Source organism: Trichosurus vulpecula, chromosome 2 (assembly GCF_011100635.1).
Source record: "Trichosurus vulpecula isolate mTriVul1 chromosome 2, mTriVul1.pri, whole genome shotgun sequence".
In the NCBI taxonomy this organism is placed as follows: domain Eukaryota; kingdom Metazoa; phylum Chordata; class Mammalia; order Diprotodontia; family Phalangeridae; genus Trichosurus; species Trichosurus vulpecula.
In genome coordinates, this window is record NC_050574.1 from 422,409,638 (window position 1) to 422,430,343 (window position 20,706).

Consider the following 20,706-nt stretch of genomic DNA (forward strand, 5'->3'; position numbering starts at 1 on the left):
AATGAATCAAGCCCTGATTTTTAGTGTGTGACAATTTCTAAGATGTAAATGCTAATTGCTAGAGTTGGTACAAGCTGGCTCCAGCACACCCCTGCTGGATTTGAACTAAATAATAGCCTTATCAGTCCTTTATACCTTTGAATTTTATCATCCTTTAAATCAGGTTTACTTTCAGGGCCTGGGCTAGAGGTCCTATAACATAGCTCAAATGCTACCATCTACATCTACAATCTTTCTAGCCCCCACTCCCCCCAACTTCTATATTCTCTCATCTAAGATTATCTCCTATTTACATTGTCTATATCTGCATGCTGGCTCCCTCATTAGAAAATGAGCTTCTTAAGAGCTAGTTTTTGCCTTTTTTTTTGTATCCCTAGGGCTTAGCAGGATGCCTGGAACATATAATAAGTGCTTAATAAATGCCTGCTGACTAATTTAAATACATCGTTCAGCTCTATTGGACAGCATATTTTCTTCATGACCTATTAAAATGCATTTCCTAACCTCCAAAGTCATGTCTAGCAAAGTTCCCAAACTGTAGACTAGGAATGAGCCCTCACAGTTGTTAGAAGAATAATGATTAAATTCAACTCAAAAGTTCTCATACTCTTAGACAGTGTGTGTGTGTGTGTGTGTGTGTGTATACATAGATACACATAGATACATAGTCAAATAAAGATAGAGAAAGAGGGAGAGAGGAGGAAGAGAGGGGAGAGACAGAGGGAGAGAAAGGAAGGAGGGAGGTGAGAGAGAGAAAGGTCAAGAGAGAGATAGGGGAGATGGAGAGGAAAGGGCAGGGGAAAGCAAGACAGACACAAATTCTACATTCTAAGGCCTCAGACTTCTAGTCTAACAATTATGGGCATCCATGGTGTCATGAACAGCTTGCTGTATGTGAAGGCCAAGTACATGAGTTTGAATCCCAACCTTGCTACTTTCTACTGGTGTGACCTTAGGCAGGTCACTTCACTTTGAAGTAAAACCTTAATCTGACCGTCTGTAAAATGAGACAGTTAGACGAGATCACTTGGGATCATAGTTTTAGGGTGCCCGAAGGGACCCTGGAAATCTTCAAGTCCAACATCTTCACTTTACAGCTCAGAAAACCAAAGCTCATCCCTCACAGCTCACCCCTACTAGAGTTAGGATTTGAATCCAGGTCCCTTGACACTAGAGCCAGTCCTTTTTGTCCTACATTCACTTCCAGCTGTCAATCCCATGATCCTAAATGCAAGCATCATAGTAACTGAGGGAAGGAGTGTTTAAGACCCGCCCCAGTCTGACTGCTAAGACCAAGCTAATAACAGCTGCCTTCCAAAGCCAAGCCAGTTCAACATCAAAGACATGAATGCCAAGCCATGAAACATAAGGTATAGCTGAAGAAGGCATATGGGAGAAGGAGCCACAATGTCACCACAACTGAAAAACTTTTTCTATGCCAGGGTACAGGAAAGTGTGGGGGGAAAGGGAGATAGAAAATGGAATATAAGGTTTCATAAAGGCGGCTAAATGGCTCATCAAACAGAACACTGGGCCTGGAGTCAAGAAGCACTGAGCTCAACTGCAGGCTCAGAGAGTTACTGGCTATGTGACCCTGGCTTAGTCATTTAACCTCAATTTGCCTGTTCCTTCATCTGTAAAATAGGGACTAAAAATAGCCTCCTAGAGTTGTTGTGATGATAAAGTGAGTTAATATTCGTAAAAGCAACTGCTAGCTTGCACTATTATTGTGGAATGCATCTGCATTAGATTTTATCCCTCATGATGTTAACATGCCATATTTCAACACATAATCGCTACAGGTTTTATGCCAATTTTTTTGCAAAAAAGTGGAGCGCGACCATTATGTGAAGCTTTTTTAAAAATAAATTGTGCCGAAATGGCTCGTCTTTTAGTTTCCACACTGTTCAGCTAACACAATCACTTTCCGCTTGAAGCCCTTGGATAGCTTTTACATTTACTCATAATCAGAAAGAGATGCTTTGCACGTTAATGTGTCACTGGCAGATAAACTGTACCATTTATCCAGAGTGGGAAGATGCAAGTCTTACCATATCATGTGACTTACTCCTAGCTGTTGTGCCTGCCCACCCCCTCCCCTCAAGCCTATGGCTCTTCACTGGGTTGAGTGACAATATGGTTAGTACTGCAGCGCTCTAAACAAACCACGCACATGCACTGAGAACTTGAGGCTCTAGGCTCACAACACTCAAGAGTAAATGCGTATCCATATGCCACCGGTGAATACACTGCTGCTCCTTTTATGCAGCGTGACAAACAGAATCATACCATGTGATGATTACTGGATGAAAGGCTATAAACCAATTTTTGGGTGCAACAATTATGCGGTGAAATAGGGTACTTAGGAAATCAGGGATTCTGTTCTATACAATATTTCTTGAAATTGCCATCTATACAAATGTGAGTAGATGGTTCAGGTTAGCTTCCTTCCGCACTGACTGGAGTTAGGGAAGACTGTACACAAGACTGATGAAAAGGAAGAAAGATTATGTAAAATTACGTGCCACTGAGATATCTGACATTAGACATCTGACATTAGTAAACACATATCCAAATAATATTAATTATAATAGTTAGCATTTATAGACAGCATGGGGGCCAATACAAACATATCCTATACTTGCCTCTATGACACATATTTGGGGTTCTTCCTTGTGACCATCCACCGGAATTTTGGCCTGATTCATCACCCATTCCTGAACAGCATCGGTAATATGAGGAACAACTAGAAAAGGCAATAAATGTAAAATTAGTCATTACTGCTACTGAGCATCTTTTTAAGCTATCCAAACAACACAGATATGAAGGCTTACAAGTTAGCCCTGGGATGCTAGACTTCTCTTCACTAAATAAAGGATGACAAGATGTTTTTCTTATACAGAACAAATTAGACATTTAATTATAGTAACTTTAAAAAATTGATAGCTAAAATTAAAATTATAATTGTTCTTTATTGTGTATGAATGAAATTAAGATGTGTTCATCAGGATTTATTTCCTTCGATGCTTCTTTTCTAATCAAATGTACTCACCAGAGTACATTTAATCCAATTCTAAATATTCAAATCGGCCAACAAATACCTTTGATAATTTGAATTCACATTCAGGTCACATCATAATAAGATGTCAAAACTTAAAAAAAAAAAGGTCAAAACTTTTTTTTTAAGTAGAAACGACAAAGTTTAGTAGTAGGAAAATACAATAGCTGTTCCCTATTTTCACATGTTTGTAATATGTAAGCATGCTATTTTATAAAAAAAAAAAAGTATACACCACCAAAGAAAGTCAAAGCTTTCATTTTTTAAAGATTCATGGGCATACCTTGTACTGTTTTCCCCAAGTAATCACCATGCCTTTCTTTGTTGATAACATGTTGATAGATCTTCCCCGTAGTGATATTGTTGTCTTTATAAAGGTTAATATCCAAGAACCTTTCATAATTTCCCAAGTCTAGATCAACTTCTCCACCATCATTTAATACAAACACCTCACCTGACAAAAAAAAGATCAAAACAATGTTTAGGGTTATTTTAAAATAGTGGATAGAGCACCAAGGTTAGAGTCAGGAAGACTTCCTGAGTTCAAATCTGCCCTCAGACACTTAGCATCTGTATGACTCTGGGCAGGTCACTTAACACCATTTCCCAAATGGGGTCACAAAGAGTCAGACACAACTGAAAAACGATTCAACAACAAAAAATTAGTCTTAGCCTACTAATAGATATGAAAACTTTCTATCATACTTTAATAGAGATAAGGATAAGGACTAGACCTATGCTTTCATTGATGTAGGGAACTCAGTTAATAAGCATTTATTAAGTGACTGGACCTATGCTTTCATTGATGTAGAGAACTCAGTCAGTTAATAAGCATTTATTAAGTGCCTACTTGTGTGCCAGGAACTGTTACAGTTAAAAGGCAGTCTGTGCTTTCAAAAAACATACAGTTTAATGGGAAAGACATGAAAACAAGTACAAACAGGATAGAAAAATAAAGATTTAGATATATACAAATAAGATAGAAAAATAGAGATTTAGATAGATATACATAGACACATAAAATAAAATGAATATAATTAACAGAGGGAAAGCAATAGCATTAAAGAAGATCAGGAAAAGCTTGTAGGAAACAGGATTCTCCTTCCACTAAAGTGCAGACCTAATGAGATGTGTTGATGGTTGTTCAGTCATTTCAGTCACCCTATTCGGGGTTTTCTTGGCAAAGATACTGAAGTGGCTCACCATTTCCTTCTCCAGCCCATTTTACAGATGAGAAAACTGAGGCAGACAGGGTTAAGTGACTTGCCCAGAGTCACACAGCTAGTAAGTATCTGAGGCCAGATTTGAACTCAGGAAGAAAAGTATTCCTGACTCTAGGTCCAGCACTCTATCCGCTGTGCCACCTAGCTGTTCACCCTAATGAGATGCTATAGCTAAAAAATTCATCTAACCTGATGATGATCCTCTCAACATGTCCATTCTCAAAGCCTTTTCACCTTGATAGGACCTGCCAGACCTCAAGTTTTGCTGAGAGGCTTCAAGGACCTAGAGTCATGTCCACTAAACAGTGAAACATAAAAGTAGGGTTTTCATGTATATTTATGTGGAATATGTATGTATGTATGTGTGTGTGTGTACATTCTATCTAATATATGCACAGATACATATATACATTTTATTTCACTAAAAATAACCTAGAGTCCAAAAATCATTTTAAAGAATCTCTTTAATCATCAATTTATTTTAATGAAAATCTCTAGAAAAAAAAATTTTACTCATAAAAAGGGGATATGCCTGTTCTTTTCACAGTAGCCAAAAAAATGGAAACTAAGAGGGTGTTCTCCATCACTGAATATTGGCTAAACAAATGACATTTGAATGTAACGGAATATTATTGGGCCTTAAGAAATGAACAGTTTCTTTTTATACATATTTGTTTTTCCCAATTACATATAAAAACAATTTTAACATTCTTTTGTCAAATTTTGAATTCCAAATTATCTCCTCTCTCCCTTTCCCCTCCCTTGAGAAGGCAAGCAATTTGACATAGGTGATGCATATATCGTCATGCAAAACAAGAAATGAATAGTTTCAGCGGAAACTGGGGAGCCTTCTAGAAACTGATGTCGAGTGAAATGAGCAGAACTAAGAGAACAATGTATAGATTGTCAACGATAGTATAGAGAAAGACTTTGGAACATTGACCAGGGCACTGATAAACCACCATCATCACAAGACTGATGATGAAACATGCAACCTACCCCCTGCCAGCAGGGTGAGGGACTTAAAATGTAGAATACCACACACATTTTTAAACATGGCTAGTGTGTGAGTTTGTTTTGCTGGACTATACATATTTGTTATAAAGGTTTTCTTTTTTCTTTTTTAAAAGTTGTTCAACGTTAGGGGCAGTGGAAAGGAGAGATAAATGCTTCTAAAATTAATTTTTTAATAAAATGAGAGGTTAGTTTGTTTTTTTCTTTTAAGGGAAATATCTTATGGTCCTTTTGATGAAGCCTATTATTGTCTTTTGAATCTGTTTATTTAAAATTCTTCCTCCTTAGGATTTTGCTCTTCCAAACTCAACACATCTCACAAAAGACTTTAAAAGTATAATAATTTGCTTCAGAACACCAGCATCTTCTGCTTTGAAATTGCCAGGACCAAATTTTGAATTAGACCATCTCGAATAAAGCTTCGGTTTTTAGAAAGATAATACAAAGGAAAGTAGAGACATTTCTGGAGGCACAGTCACTAATTGAGAAGAAATGTCTCTAGGTCTCCATTATACTTGCTAAACATGGGCCATCCTCATTATGGGTCAGCTTTTCTAAAGCTGCTTTAGAAGAATTAAACCTCACTGACAATTCCAAACTCAATAAGAAGCTTCAATTGTCAATGCTGGAAATCACAGTGAAAAATATCCAATTGCCCGGAGAACTCAATTCAGCCTCCCTCTTTTATATCTCATGATAATTCTCATAAGTGTTCTTTCTGTCTGGCAGCCCTCTCTTATTCTAAAGCTGCAAAAAAAAAAGAAGAGGCAAATTGAAAGAACTCATGATTATAATTGTCTGTGCTTAACACACAGTTGATTTACTTCCTGCTTAAAATTCATTTTAATCCATTAACCCAGGATCACAGAAAGAAGCCAAGGTCCTACTGTCTTGAACACTTCCTTTGGCAGCAACTGCCTTGTGTCTCCAAGTTCTCAGGGCAGGCCATGTGCCCTAATCCTGTGACACCTCAATGCATCTTCAATTATTTTGGGGATATGGTGAAATTAGCAGGTTTTCTTTGAATTCATTTTGAAAGTGAATTTTGAGGAGCAGAGAGGAGGTACAATGGGAAGAGGACCAGCCCTGGAGTCAGGATGACCTGAGTTCAAATCCAGCCTCAGACACTTACTAGTTGGGAGACCCTGGACAACCTTAACTGCCTCAAAACAAAAGTAAATTTTCAAATCACAAAGCACTTTTCTGGATTTGGAGACAGTAGTAGTGACATCAAAACTAACTCCAAAAAGTATAGGAACCTGTGATTTTGTGATTAGTATTAAAATTATTTTAAAAGCCTATTAGAAGAAATTATTTTAAAAACCTATACTAAAATTCTGTCATCTCCACAAGATCAAGACCAATATTATTCTCTCTCTAATCTTTTCCAGTTCACTAGTTCTTTCTTTGCTGACTACAAACACACCCAAGTATCCCCAAACCCTAAAATTTTAAAAAAACTCACTAGATCTCACCATCCTCACTAGATACGCCCTGTATCTCTTCTCCCTTTGTCAGCCAAATTCCTTGAAAAAGCTATCAGTGCTTCCATTTACTCTCCTCTTACTCTTTTAAGCACTCAGAAATCTGGCTTCCCACCTCACCACTGAGCTCTTTTACCAGTGCTCTCATGATTGCTAAACTTAACGGCCTCTTCTCAATCCTCATATTTCCTGACTTCTTCTCCTGACCTCCCTCTCCTCCTAGATGCTATCTCTTCTTTGAGTTTCTGGGACACCACTCTCTCCTATACTTTGCCTACAATAAATGAGAAAGCCAGGACTCACTGGAAAAGACCCTAAAGTTGGAAAAGACTGAAGGCAAAAGGAGAAGGGGACAGCAGAGAACGAGATGGAGAGAGACTGACAAGGAAACAATGGATATGAACTTGTACAGGCTTCAAGATATGGTGGAGGATAGAAGGGCCTGGAGTGCTGTGGTCCATGGGGTCATGAAGAGTCAGGGACATGACGGAAAGACTGACCAAAAACAATATTCTCTCCTTGTTCTCCTTCTATCTAGCTGACATCATCTTCTCAATCTCCTTTGCTGGGTTATTCATCATCAACGTTGCTAACTGTGGCCAGGGTCCTCTCCTCTTTTCTCTCACATGGCCCCAAAAGTGAGGCTGGCGATTTTGCACAGCCCTCCTTCACTTAAATCCATTCACTTGCGTGTCATAGAATCATCTCCCTGATGTCATGGCTCTCTTTGAGAACAAAGGCAAACAGCAATCTATGTGAGTAGAAAGTTGCTGCCCACTGGGAACAAACTGGAACTGGCCAGTTGGCAACACTTACTTCTTACTTCTCCCCCTCTCTCTCTCCCCTCTGTCCCTCTCTCCCTCTCTTCCTCTCTCTCTCTCTCTCTCTCTCTCTCTCTCTCTCTCTCTCTCTCTCTCTCTCTCTCTCTCTCCCTCCCTCCCTCCCTCCCTCCCTTCCTCCCTCCCCCCCCTTTCCTTCCTTCCAACCCTAAGGGTCTTCGCCTCCCAGATCTTAATCAATGAATGGGCTTTGCCTCAGTCAAACTGGGACCTGTTGAAGACCTTGGTTTGAAAAGGTCAAGGTCCCCTAATGCATCCTGGGTCATCTCCAGTTGTCTCTATCTATATCTGGCCACTGGATTCAGATAGCTCCAGAGGAAAAAGGCTGGTGATTCTGCACAACCCTCCATCACTTAAATCCATTTCACTTGCACGTCATAGCATCACCATCCTAATGTCATGGTCCTCGTTGAGAGTGAAGGACAAAAACATGGCCACATCACATCCAATGGAACAGGTCCATAGGTCAATCACTACACAGATGACTCCCAGATCTCTATCTGCAGCTCCCTTCAGCTTCAGTCTCATATTCCCAAATATTGATTAGATATTTCAAGTAGGTCTAAAGCAGAACTCATCATCTTTCCCTCAAAACCCACTCCTCTTCCAAATTTCCTTATTACTACTGAGAGTACCACCAACTTTATAGTGACCCAGATTCACCCCACATATCTAATCAATTGCCAAATACTGTCATTTCTATCTCCATAACATCTCTCATACACATCCTCTTCTCACCACTTAGATAGCCACCTCACTATATAGTTCATATCCTCATAACCTCTAATCTGGATTATTGTAATAGTCTATTGGCCTTCTCACCTCAATTCTCTCCCCACTTCAATCTATCCTCTATACAGCTGCCAAAGAGATTTTCCTAAAACATAGGTCTGACCATGTCCATCTGTCTCTCTCTCTCACACACACACGTAATCTCCCCCATTAGAATATTAGCTTCTTGAGGTCAGGAAATGTTTCACTTTTGTCTTGGTATCTCCAGTACTTAGCACAGTGTCTGGCACACACAGTAGGTGCTTAATAAATGTTTACTGACTGATGATTTATAGATTTAATTATTCAATTATTCAAAGAATCATGAAGTAAGAGCTTGAAAGGATTTTAGAGATCCCTTTCAAGTTCCTCACTGTACAGTTGAGGAAACTGTAGCCCAAGAGTTTGACCAATTTGCCCAAGGTTTTACAGTGACAGAATCAAGATTATCACAAAATTAAACAAACCTGTTAGCTATCAACTTCGTACTTCTGCCCATTTGTGCTTTCTTTTTCGCATCTTCCTGTCTGTCTCCTCTTCCTCTGTGTCTCTTTCTCTTTGTCTCTCCTTGTCTGTGTGTATGCATGTGTGTGTGTCTCTCTTCCTTTCCCAACCTCCTACCGTTAATTTTTCACATTTCAAAAATCTTATTCAGTACTAGGGCTGTATCCCAAAGAGATCATACAAAAGAGGAAAGGACCCACATACACAAAAATAATTATAGCAGCTCTTTTTGTGCTGCCAAAGAATTAGAAATTGAGGGGATGCCCATCAATTGGGGAATGACTGAATAAGTTATGGTATATGAATGTAATGGAATATTATTGCTCCATAAGAAATGGTAAGCAGGAGGATTTTAGAAAAACCTGGAAAGACTTGCATGAACGGATGGTGAGTGAAGTGAGCAGAACCAGGAGAACATTGTACACAGTAAGAGCAACATTGTGCGATGACCAAACTTTGTTAGACTTAGCTCTTCTAAGCAATGAAACCATCTAAGACAATTCCAAGAGATTCATGATGGAAAATGCTGCTCACATCCAGAGAAAGAACTATGGAGTCTGAATGCAGATGAAAGTATACTATTTTCACTTTTTTTGGTTTTCAGTTTTTTCTTTCTCATGTTTTTTCCCTTTTGTTCTGATTCTTCTTTCACAACATGACTAATGTGGAAATATGTTTAATATGATTATACATGTATCAGATTACATACCCATCTCGGGGAGATGGGAAGTGAGGGAGAGGGAAAAATTTAGAATGCAACATCTTATAAAAGTGAACGTTGAAAACTAAAACTAAATAAATAAACAAATTTTATTTCAATACTTAACTTCCGACTACCCCAAACTATCCATTCTCCAACTTCCCCTCTAGAGTCTATCCAACCCCATTCAATCATGATTTTCAACTCTAAACTACTCAAGCAACTTTAAGTTACCTATGCTAAAAAAAAATACTAGGGATAAACTTACTTGATTTTGGAATAAAGGGAGATCTCACTTAACTATGTCTGAATTAAGCTCTTAGTAAAATTGGTTTGAAATTATCTCAGGTCCAACAAGTGGCCCAACAAGGCGGTCAAGGAGAAACACATGAAAGTAATTCAAGAGCTTCAATTTACAGTTTAAAATAGCCTCTTTACAGGCAAATTTAGGTACCAATTTAGGAAATTTTGAATCAAATCAAGAAGCATTTATTAAGTATTTTCTATGTGCCAGGCACTATGCTAGGTGACTGAGATAAAAATAAAACAAATGAAGCAGCCCCTACTCACAAGGAAGTATATTGAGAGATACTATGCACTAGTGGATACAGAATTAACCTTAAGAGTCAAGACAATCTGGATTCAACTCCTGCTTGCTACTAGCTGTGTGACCATGGACTCAACCTCTTATTGTGCCAGGTAACTCTAAGACTGTCCTGTTTACAGTGCATGTGCTGATCTTCAAGTGGTAGGAGGATTGCTCCACACTGATAAAATCACAGGTCCAATTTTTTTTTTAATGGCTTCAAAGTTAAGAGCCATTTTCTGAGGACAAAGAGTTCTGTCAAAAGTTTCAGGCCAACACTGTGCAACTATGACAGACTTAGCTCTTCTCTGCGATACAACGATCCAAGACAATTCCAAAAGACTCATGATGGAAAATGCTATCCACATCCAGAGAAAAGAACTATGGAGTCTGAATGCAGATCAAAGCATACTATTTTCACTTTTTTTTTCTTTCTCATGGCTTTTCCCTTTTGTTTTGATTATTTCTTTCACAATATGACTAATGAGAAAATATGTTTAACATGATTGTACATGTATAACCTATATCAGATTGTTTGTTGTCTTGGGACGGGAGCAGGGAAGGTAGGGAGAAAAATTTGGAACTCAAAATCTTACAAAAATGAATGCTAAAAACTATCTTTCCATGTAGTTGGAATAAAAATAAAATACTATTGAAAGAAAAAATTTTCAGGCTACAGGTCAGTTCTGTCTTCTTAAATAATTGGCTAAGGCAACAACATAAGTGTAAGAAATTTCTAGAAGCCAGGAAACTGAGTAAACGTAATCCAAAAGAATGGGGCAGGATGGTGCAGTAGATAGAGTGCCGTGCCTGAAGTCAAGAAGACTCATCTTCTTGAGTTCAAATCTGGCCTCAGACACTTACTAGCAGTGTGACCCTGGGCAAATCACTTAACCCTGTTTGCCTCAGTTTCCTCAACCTATAAAATGAGCTGGAGAAGGAAATGGCAAACTACCATAGTATCTTTGCCAAGAAAACACCAAAAAGGGATCAGGAAGAGTCAGACATGACTGAAAATGGCCAAACAAGAAAAAAGCCAAAAGAAGGGGTACTAGACTGTCCTAATATAGCTCATTCTCATTCAAATTTTTAATTTTCTCCAAAAAAAAATATACCAACATCCCTAAAAAAGGTGAATACATTAAACAGCAACAAAACTGTATCCTCTACTATACCATGCTCATAGGGCGAAAAGGTTCCAGCATCAATGTTAATATAAGGATCGATTTTGATGGCAGTTACTCGGAGGCCACATGATTTTAGGATAGTACCGATGCTGCTTGCAATGATCCCTTTTCCAATGCCGGATATGACCCCTCCAGTGACCAGGATATACTTCATTGGCAGCCCAATGGCCAAAGGCCAGTACCCAGATCAGGAATCTGAAAGAAAAAGCAGTTATCACACCATGGAAAGAATGTTTTGTTTCATTTTCATAAAAAGGACACTTTGAGTCAAACTAAAAAATTAAAAACAGCTTACACTTGAATTTCAAAACTACCCACTTCTACTGTCAAAATTATAAACATTTGAAAAAGACCCTATTTTCCAGGTTTCCTACTAACTTTTGCTTTCAACAGCAGAAACCCTAAGTATTCTACGCAGGCAAAGATGCATATCTATTTTCTTGGAGAAATTCTATTCATCCCCATTCTTAATACAATCATGCTTTGATAAGCAAAAAAACAAACAAAACTGAAAACTAAAGAACCTCTCCTCTTTTATTCAGGATATTTAATTTAGGCCTGTCATATGAAGGAAAAAAAACCAGAAGATTTTGTGATGTGCTAAATATAGGAAAGGTACTGTTTTCTCTTCCTGTCCTCCCTCCCCTCCTTTATTGTGGAAAGCTTCTGGGAAGATTTAGCTCTACTTGATTTCCCATTTGGGATTCTATCTTACCTTCGGAGGTAGCAATGTTAGCAACAATTGTGTTGCTAGCATCGATACCCCTATCATTAACTTCTCATTAATACATCCAAAATTGGATATCAACATATCCAATGTTTCCTTCGTTGGCTTTCCAAGTCATTGGAAGATGCCATTTTATTACACAGTTACAAAATATACGTGGTGTCTACACGGTAAATGTGTTCTTTTTCAACTGTTTCTAACTCCTATAGTAGAAGTGGGTACCTTTGAAATTGAGATGTAGTAAGTTCTTTTTAATTTTCTAGTTTGAGTCCAAAGTATGTATGCTTTTTAACTATACTTTTTGGAAGGTGAGGGGGTGGGGGAGGAGTCATTGGAGAGTGATGATTTTTTAAAAAAAAACTTCAACAAAACATTTAATTTTTAAAAGGTAAGTCACTTAACCTTTCCGTATCTCCTTTTTTTTTTGAAGGGTGTTATAACATGGAAGATAATATTTGCAATCTACTTCCCAACGAGGAAAGTACTTTACAAAGCATTTTATGAATGTGAGCTATTATTATGAATCTCATTTCTAGAGTCCTAAGCTTGAAGCGCTCATCATGATGACTGTTTCTTCATACTGTCGGTTCCATTGCCCATTATGCACCATGTATCTGTTCTTTTAGATACTGTCAATGTCTTCTCTCTGCAATGTAAACCTAAGACAGACAAGATCCTTTTGCACTTAAAACCCCTGGAATAGTTAAGATACCAAGTTCTGAGTTCATCTCATTCCCAAACTGACTTGTCCCAACGAACAGTTAATGACCAATAAATCAAAACTGACCTCTACAACACATATTCAAGTATAAGACAACTCTGTCTCTCTAAGTGTAAGCCACTTACAAATACAAATCCGGCTTCCTGACACTTCACAAGCTTCTGTATGAGAAAAGTATTTTTGAAACATTAAAGCATTTTATGACCATGAACTTTTGTTATTATTGGAAAGAGAACAATTTTGAAATGAAGTCTAGTCTCATATAAAACTATGCTTGAAGGCCGGTTGTTTGTCCCAACACACACTAAATTCTGTGAAGTCTTGCAGTCATGCCTCAAGCAAGTCTCACGGATGGTTTAGTAACCCTAAGGTTTCTCTCCCTAGGCTGCACCAGAACAGCTTCTAGTTTAACAGAGACTAAGCCTTCCCCTTCACTGTCTGAGGCTTCAGCTACTGGAAAAGTCCCTCCAATCGTAATAAGAAGCTTCAGATATAATGTCAATCGTCATTTGAGTAATTTCACTGGTCTCAAATTCTAAAACACTCCAAGTGAACAAAATGAACCCAAAGCTTTCATTCTTTTAGGGGCTCTGTTTAAAAACCACAACAAACTTTTCCCTGGGCGGAGGGAAAGCAAGACGTTCATGTGACCTGCAGAAACTAAAGCAAGGACGCAGCCACCCTCCATTCCCTTCTCCACCGGGGGACTGGTCCCCAAGAGGGTAGATGTTTTCAGGAAGGAAAAGGGGGGGAAGCAGCAGTTGGAGGTAATTAACCTTTTTCTCTTTGTAATTACACAAGCGGGTGGAGCCCAAGAAAGACAAGCAAGGGAGAGCTTTACTTACTGGAAGAGAAAGCAGGTGCGAGGGGGGCAAAAGGAGGCTGATTTCCTTATTTACCGGACGCTCGCTTACTCACAATCTGTCGGCTTCCCCTCCCCCCACCCCCAACCCCGCGCCTGGACCTCCCTACCTGAGTTCATTTCACTGCGCCTATTCCCCACCCCCACCCACTTTTTTAAAATTACTTTGTGGCAAAACGCTTCCCGGGCTGCAGGTCGGAGATTCCCAACTCCAGAGAAGGACGGAGAGAGGGGAGCGTTAGACCACTTAACTCTTGCCGGAAAATGCGGGGTGAAGGACAAGCGCTAGCAGGACTGGGGGAGAGAAGACGCCACCAGCAAGGGGCCAGACAAAGGAGGCCGCCCCGGGGGAAGGCTCAGAGCGCCCAGTCCCGGAGTTCGGGGCCCGCAGCTGGGCCACGCAGGAACACTTGTGCGGGGGCTCAGGACCTCTACTCCTCTTCCTAGAGCCTCCACTCTTGCACTGCAAAGAGAAGGGAGGGAAGGAAGGAAGGAAGCAAGGAGAGGTGTGCGGAGATCTAATGCAAAGGCCCAGGGCTGGAGGGAGGAGGAGGGAGTCCCGCCCGGTCCCCAGGGCATGCATCCGTCCCCAGGAGTGGAGAGAGGCAATGGGGACCCTGAAGGGCACGTGGGCCCGGCGCGGGCCGCAGAGGGGGGCCCCCGGCGCGGTGCATGCAAGGAAAGGCATTACCTGAGCTGGGAGCCGTGGAGGTGGCGTAGTGAGGGCGGGGGCGGCAGCCACAAGCTCCTCCCCCCGCCCCGCCCCCCAGGCCACTTCTAGCTCACCTGTCAGTGGCGCAGCCTCCCAGCTCTGGCCCCAGGAGCCCTGGTTAGCCCAGGGAGGCTGTGGGGGGGTGGGAGGCGGAAGGGAAGAATATTGGTACCCCAAAAGAGGGCGCCCCCGAATCCAAAGTCCCAGCTAAACCTGATCCGGTCCTTTTGGTTTGGGTTTTCTGGATCTGCTGCTACGCAGTCCTTTTCCACCCCAACCGCTTTGTAAATGAACCCTGTTTATCCGGCAGCCCTAGGAATTCGCGGTGTTGTGCGTTATTTTTAATAAAAGTTTCATGGTTTAAAAAAAATAGCAAGTCCACGGATGACCACTGTGTGCATTCCTTTTATTACATAACTGGTCACAAGAGTTTTCTCTTGGCTTTTAATTTGTTGGGGAAAGGAAGTTAGCAATAATGGTGTTCCCATCCTCCTTCCCACCAAAAAAAAAAAAGGACCACTAACTTTTTTTTTTAATTCACTAAAGAAAACAAGAAAGTTCAGTAGGGCCCTCTTCGAGCGGCACACTTTTGAAACTAAGGTGTAGATTGTATAAAGGACTGTGCAAGTATTTGTATATATGGGTGTTTATGTTACCATATTAATATGAATTGATATATCAATGTATGCATACTATATGTCAATATACATCTATATAGTACAGATATATATCTATGCATTGATGTATACATAAAACAAATATTTGTATACATGTGTATATTGACAGACATATATCAATATATACATACTATATGTCAGATTATAATAACATCTATATGTGTATAGATTTATATAGTATATACATTGTATATCAGTACATACAACATATGCACTCTATATCAATATAAACAGACACATATATAGTGTATGGATATATCTATGTAGGTAGAAAACCCAGAATGGGGTCAGGGAGAATCAAAAATGACTGAAAACAACTGAACAACAAATATATATAGATTGATATATACGCAATAAACACATTCGTACATATGCACAGTACATAGCAATATATACATATAGTGTATATGGTGGGGTGCTTGGGTGCCTGTGCCTGGACCCCAAATCCAAAATCACATCTAGCTCCAAAATCACATCTCTCTCTAGCTTCAAAACGTTGGCCCTAGCAGTTTCTCTCTAGCAAAGCAGGACAGCATGCCCTTATCTCTCCTTCTGACACTGCTGCCAGCGGCACCTATAGAATTTATTAGTTTGGACTCCCTGTGTATGTGCTGATTGGCTGCGCACTGGGCCATAACGATATTTACTACCTACTGACCTTACTGATATGTGTCCCAGACATAATCATATGTATATTCCCTTACATTCATCTTGTCTAACAAGACATTTGATGGGAGCAACCTGGATATTTCTAGTTAGCCCTGACCCTTAGTTGACTTAGTAACCTTTCAAGGCATAAACCACACCTCCAGGAGGCACCCCTTGGGTTATTTCCCAGTGAACTCTGGGTAAGAGACCTGCACAGAGATACAAAAGTACATGTTCCTTTAAGAACTAACCAGCCCTTAACCACTCCCTAATCCCACCCCAAAACACCTAATTGACACGTTTCAACCCAAAATCTCCTATAAAAACTTTCCCTGCACCCCTGTAAGGTTGCAGGTTCCCTAAGAACTCTTGCCCACTGAAAAGCATAGTAAATCTTTGCTACCTTGACTTGAAGAATGCTTGGGTCCGCAAATTCATTCTAGACGGCCCCGACCCTCTCCAGTACTCAGGTCCTTGAGGGGCACTCCCCCTCAACTACCCTATCTGGGAACTCCAGTCTTGGGGTTCTTGGACCTCGGCTTCCCCATCCCTCAACATTTATATATCAGTATATACAGTTATAAACACAATAAACATATTTGTATATATCTGTATATATATATACTGATATGTAGATATATACACACTATGTAGCAATATATACATACTATATATCAACATATATACATATAGTATAGCCATGTAACAATAGATATTGATATATACAATACATATATATGTGTATATATTGATATTTAGTATATATTGGCATATCTATATATACACAATACATCAATATGCACAACATATACATACTATATCAATATACAGACACATATATGTACATAATGTCCCTAAAATCTTTTTGCAATTTTAAGCTTTCATAGCTTAAACTACACTAAGACTTTTGGAACATCCTGTATTTTACTAAAAGGACCAGAATTTAAAAATACTTCCAAGGACCAAGCAAATTCCCCTGTCAGTTACTTACCTGGTCCTTCTAGTTTCAAAAGCAAGCAGTGTGAAATGGAGGTTTGCAATTTCATTTAGAATCTCCTTTTTATATTCTGCTGTGTTCCTGGGAGTACTTTTTTTTTTAGTTCATAATTTTAAAAAAAGTTCAGAGTTGAGAAAGAAGGCCTCCTTCAATGAGGTGGAGAGTTCTATAGCTATGGAATGCTGAATTTCCTGTCAGATGGGGATCACTGTACTGATTAGTTATGGTGAATGTGTTATTCTTTTAATATTTTATTCTATTTTAATCTTTGTTACAAGGGCAGGTCAGATGGATTAGGGAGAGAAAAGGATATATTGAGAATCTAATGTGATGTTAAAACAAAAGGTATCAATAAAACTAAATGAATGGCCCTTATGACTCCTCTCCTTGTCACAGTTCTCATTTTTCCTTCACCTAACATTCTCCATAAGAGTAAATTCAGTCATCCATAGGATTCAAGATTGAGAGCTAAAAGGAACTCCAAGGTTACCCAGTCTAACTGGATTTCTTACAGATGAGAAGTCTGAGGCCCAAAAGTTAACTAGCTTGCCCAAGGTTCTACAGGTAAGTGGTAAAGCTGTGATAGGAACCCAGTTCTTCTGAAGCAGATTCCATTGTTTGCCCTTTTGAGTCAGCACAAAAGATTGAGAAAACCCTATAGCTCCAGATATGCCTCCCTCTATAAAATAAGCATCACAGAATTCTGAGCTGGAAGGGACTTTTAAAAATCATTAGTCTCACTCAATCATTTTGAAAAATAAGAAACAGAAGTCCAAAGTTTTGAATTTGAACAGTCACACAGGTAGTAGAGGTAGGTAGGATTTAAAGCCAGGTCTTGTCATTTTCATTCATCTCATAGGATCCCTGTGAAGAAGTTGGATGAAGTGTAGTTTAAGTTATGAAGCTTAGAACTACACAAAGATTTTAAGGGCAGTATATACATATATATGTGTCTGTATATATAGTGTGTATATATCATACATATTGAAGTATTTTGAATTTGAAATATATTGATATGTCAATGTATATCTAAATATCAATAAATACACATATGTACAAATATATGGGTATTGTATATGTCAATATCTATTGTTATAAATCTATACTATATTTATACATGGTGAGTTGGATGCTTGTGAAAGTAATTTGAAATTGTCAGATGGAAGGTATTTTGTCTATTCAACAAACATTTACTGACTGCCTCTTTTTTTTTTTGCAAGGTATTAGGAGTAGGTGTTGGAGGTATACCGGTGGAAAAAACGAAGACCCTATCCTCAACGAGTTTATAATCTATTTGAAGAGCTGCGGTATATAAAACATAAAATGTGCAAAAATAAGTGTAGTGCCAAGTGTAATAGGGTCAAAGTAGAGATCCATATAAATTGCTCTAAGAAAATATGAGGAATGAAAAACACTTTCAGTCTAGAGAATGCTTCAGGGAAGAGGTAAACAAACAAAAAAATGAAATTATAATTTTTTTTCATTATCAAAAGACATGCAAAAAAGGATTTTTTGTTGTTGTTGTCCAGTTATGCCTGTGTAGGATGACAACCACCAGAATCAAAAGTTTGGAGTCTGAATCAGAGATCAGAAAAGGTCCTTATTCTTTCTCATGAGAAAGGGCATAACCTTCGTTGCTCAAACAGAGTCAGCCAGAGACTGAGAGATGTGGAAGCTGGCAGGCTTCTTTTGTCCTAATCCTAGCCCCACCTCTAACTCCTGTCCTACCTCAGCATTGGCTGGTGAGGGAAGCTCACAGTCTTCTTACTAATGTCTGACTAATAGGCGCAAAGCAGTTTCTATCCTTCATTACCATAATTATTCATAACTAATCTGTACCCTATCAGAGGACTGCGGTTTTGCAAAACCTCATTATGCATTTTCTTTTACCAAATTTGGAGATGACCAATCAGAAGAGGACTAGGATGGTTCAGTTTCAGTTTCATTACATCATTCCGGGGGAAATCATGAGTTATTCAGGAAACGAAACTGAAACTGAAACTGAACTTTTTGGCAGAGTATAGCAGAGAGAGATAAGAATCTAACAGTGTATTAGTGAGGGAACTTCACTTGGAGCCATCACTCACATGTCTGACCCCATTTGGGGTTTTCTTGGCAAAAATGTGGGAGTGGTTTTGCCATTTCCTTCTCCAGCTCATTTTACAGATAAGGAAACTGAGGCAAACAGGGTTAAGTGACTTGCCCAGGGTCACACAGCTAGGAAGTGTCTGACTCATCTTTAAACTCAGGTTTTCCTGATTCCAGGCTAGGAGCTATATCCATTTCTCCAGGTAGCTGTCCAGCCCCCAAAAAAGGTAGACAAGATTAAATACTAGAGAGTAGTTTGACCATAGGGCATGCAGGTTAGGGAATGTTTTTCATTGATTCATTAGACAAGTATTTACTGAATGCTTATTATATTCATGAGATCTAATAACTGTGGGGTATTCAAAAGAAATATAAAGATCAATCTCTCATTAAATGGCTCCTTTCTTCTTTTAGAAGCTTTCCTGTTTACCATTTATATCTTTTCTGTGGTGCAGAATTAGGAAAGGAGGCTAGGAAGCATAGGCCTCATCAAATGGGGTAGAGTGTCTGATGCCTTAGAAAACAAATGGAGACATGTAGGAGTGGAAGCCACCTCTGCCTATCTACTAAATAATATGAAGAATTATTGAAAAGCTCGTATGACAAAAAGTGAGATTTCATGTTTTTTTTTTTTATCAAATATCTACTACTTCAGTATTTAAGACTGCTTTGGGTTAACCCCCAACTCCGACTCCCATGTTGATTCCCTTAGATGATGACTACTCCAGGCACAAGTTGCTCTTTGGGTCTGCAATCCTAAAATATAACTTATGAGTCCCAACTGACACATTTACCTTTCAATAGGAAGCCAGCGGACACAGCTTAGAGCAAAGGGATTTTAGTGGAGCATGGTAAGAGGATTTACTTTAGAGTATTTCCCCAAAAACTTAGGGTACATATTCTCTTATTAGGAAGTCAGCAAGTATAGAGATCAATCATAAGGGGAACCAAACATGAGGAATATATGTAAATTGGGCAACTCAACTCCAAAACTGCAGGGCTCCTGAAGACCTCTTGTGATGTCCCTGCCTTCCTTCTCATTATGAGACCTAAAACTGCTTTCTGTCGGGCACATTCCTTGTTGGACATAGTCCTACAGCCTCCAGCTTCTGACCAAACTGACATCTTTAGCTGGAGCTTTGTTTGGCTCCTTCAGAAAGAACCAGAACCTTTACCTTAGGACCAGAAAGAAATACCCCTAGTTCAGCCCCCTTGGAGTTTTGCTTCTGAGGCCTGCCAAAGTCTGAACAACAGGATCCCTGTTCCAGGCAACGATCTCTGAACTTCAACATAAAAGATTGGTGTTCACCGTGCAAAGTCCATTCTCCTCTCCAGCTGAGTGTAAAGCAAGCACCTCCTACAGCCATATACTTCTATTACAGAAGCCATTGCTGACAGAGTGGCTGTTGTCTGTCTTTCATTCTCCCAGAGGACCAATGACATCACAAGGGTGATGTCTTGACTTGCAAGTAAATTGAATTGAAGTAAGGCAGAGCTGGGCAAAGTCATCAGTCTCACTCTCTTCCAGATGTTATTGAAGTCCAGGATGAAGTGGGTGACCTTGGCCATTTGACCTCTAAATTTAGATGTTTCCCAGGTCTCATTTTGTCTGAGACCACATCCATTCAATGACTAAGGGAAGAATTGAGGCAAAAGATGGCCCAATTTACCCTCACAAAGATATAAATCTAGGAGGAGAAGAGCTTCCAGAGTTTCTGACTGGAACAAAAACAATCGCTATTTTTACTCATTCTAAGCCATCAAAACTAAACTATGAGGCACCCAGGCTTGGGTTGGGGTTTATTGTTACCCATTCAAGAAAAGCCCCAGTGATTTGGGTTTAAAGTCTTAGTCTAGTAAGTCCTTTGATGAAGTGGCAAAGAAGAAAGAAACTGTTGCTCTTTCCCC

The 20,706-nt window shown here is 39.4% G+C and overlaps 1 protein-coding gene across 1 annotated transcript in view; it reads right to left on the minus strand.

The window, feature by feature from the left end:
• The window catches only part of CTPS2 (CTP synthase 2), a 143,881-nt gene extending 129,453 nt beyond the window's left edge, over positions 1-14,428 (minus strand). Inside the window, exons 1-4 of the mRNA XM_036746891.1 lie at positions 14,368-14,428; positions 11,355-11,561; positions 3,342-3,512; positions 2,646-2,746 (exon numbers count right to left, since the gene is read on the minus strand). Of these exons, the coding sequence (XP_036602786.1) occupies positions 2,646-2,746; positions 3,342-3,512; positions 11,355-11,520 (438 nt within the window). The 5' untranslated portion in view covers positions 11,521-11,561; positions 14,368-14,428. The remainder of the gene's footprint in view (positions 1-2,645; positions 2,747-3,341; positions 3,513-11,354; positions 11,562-14,367) is intronic.
• Between the last annotated feature and the right edge of the window lie 6,278 nt (positions 14,429-20,706).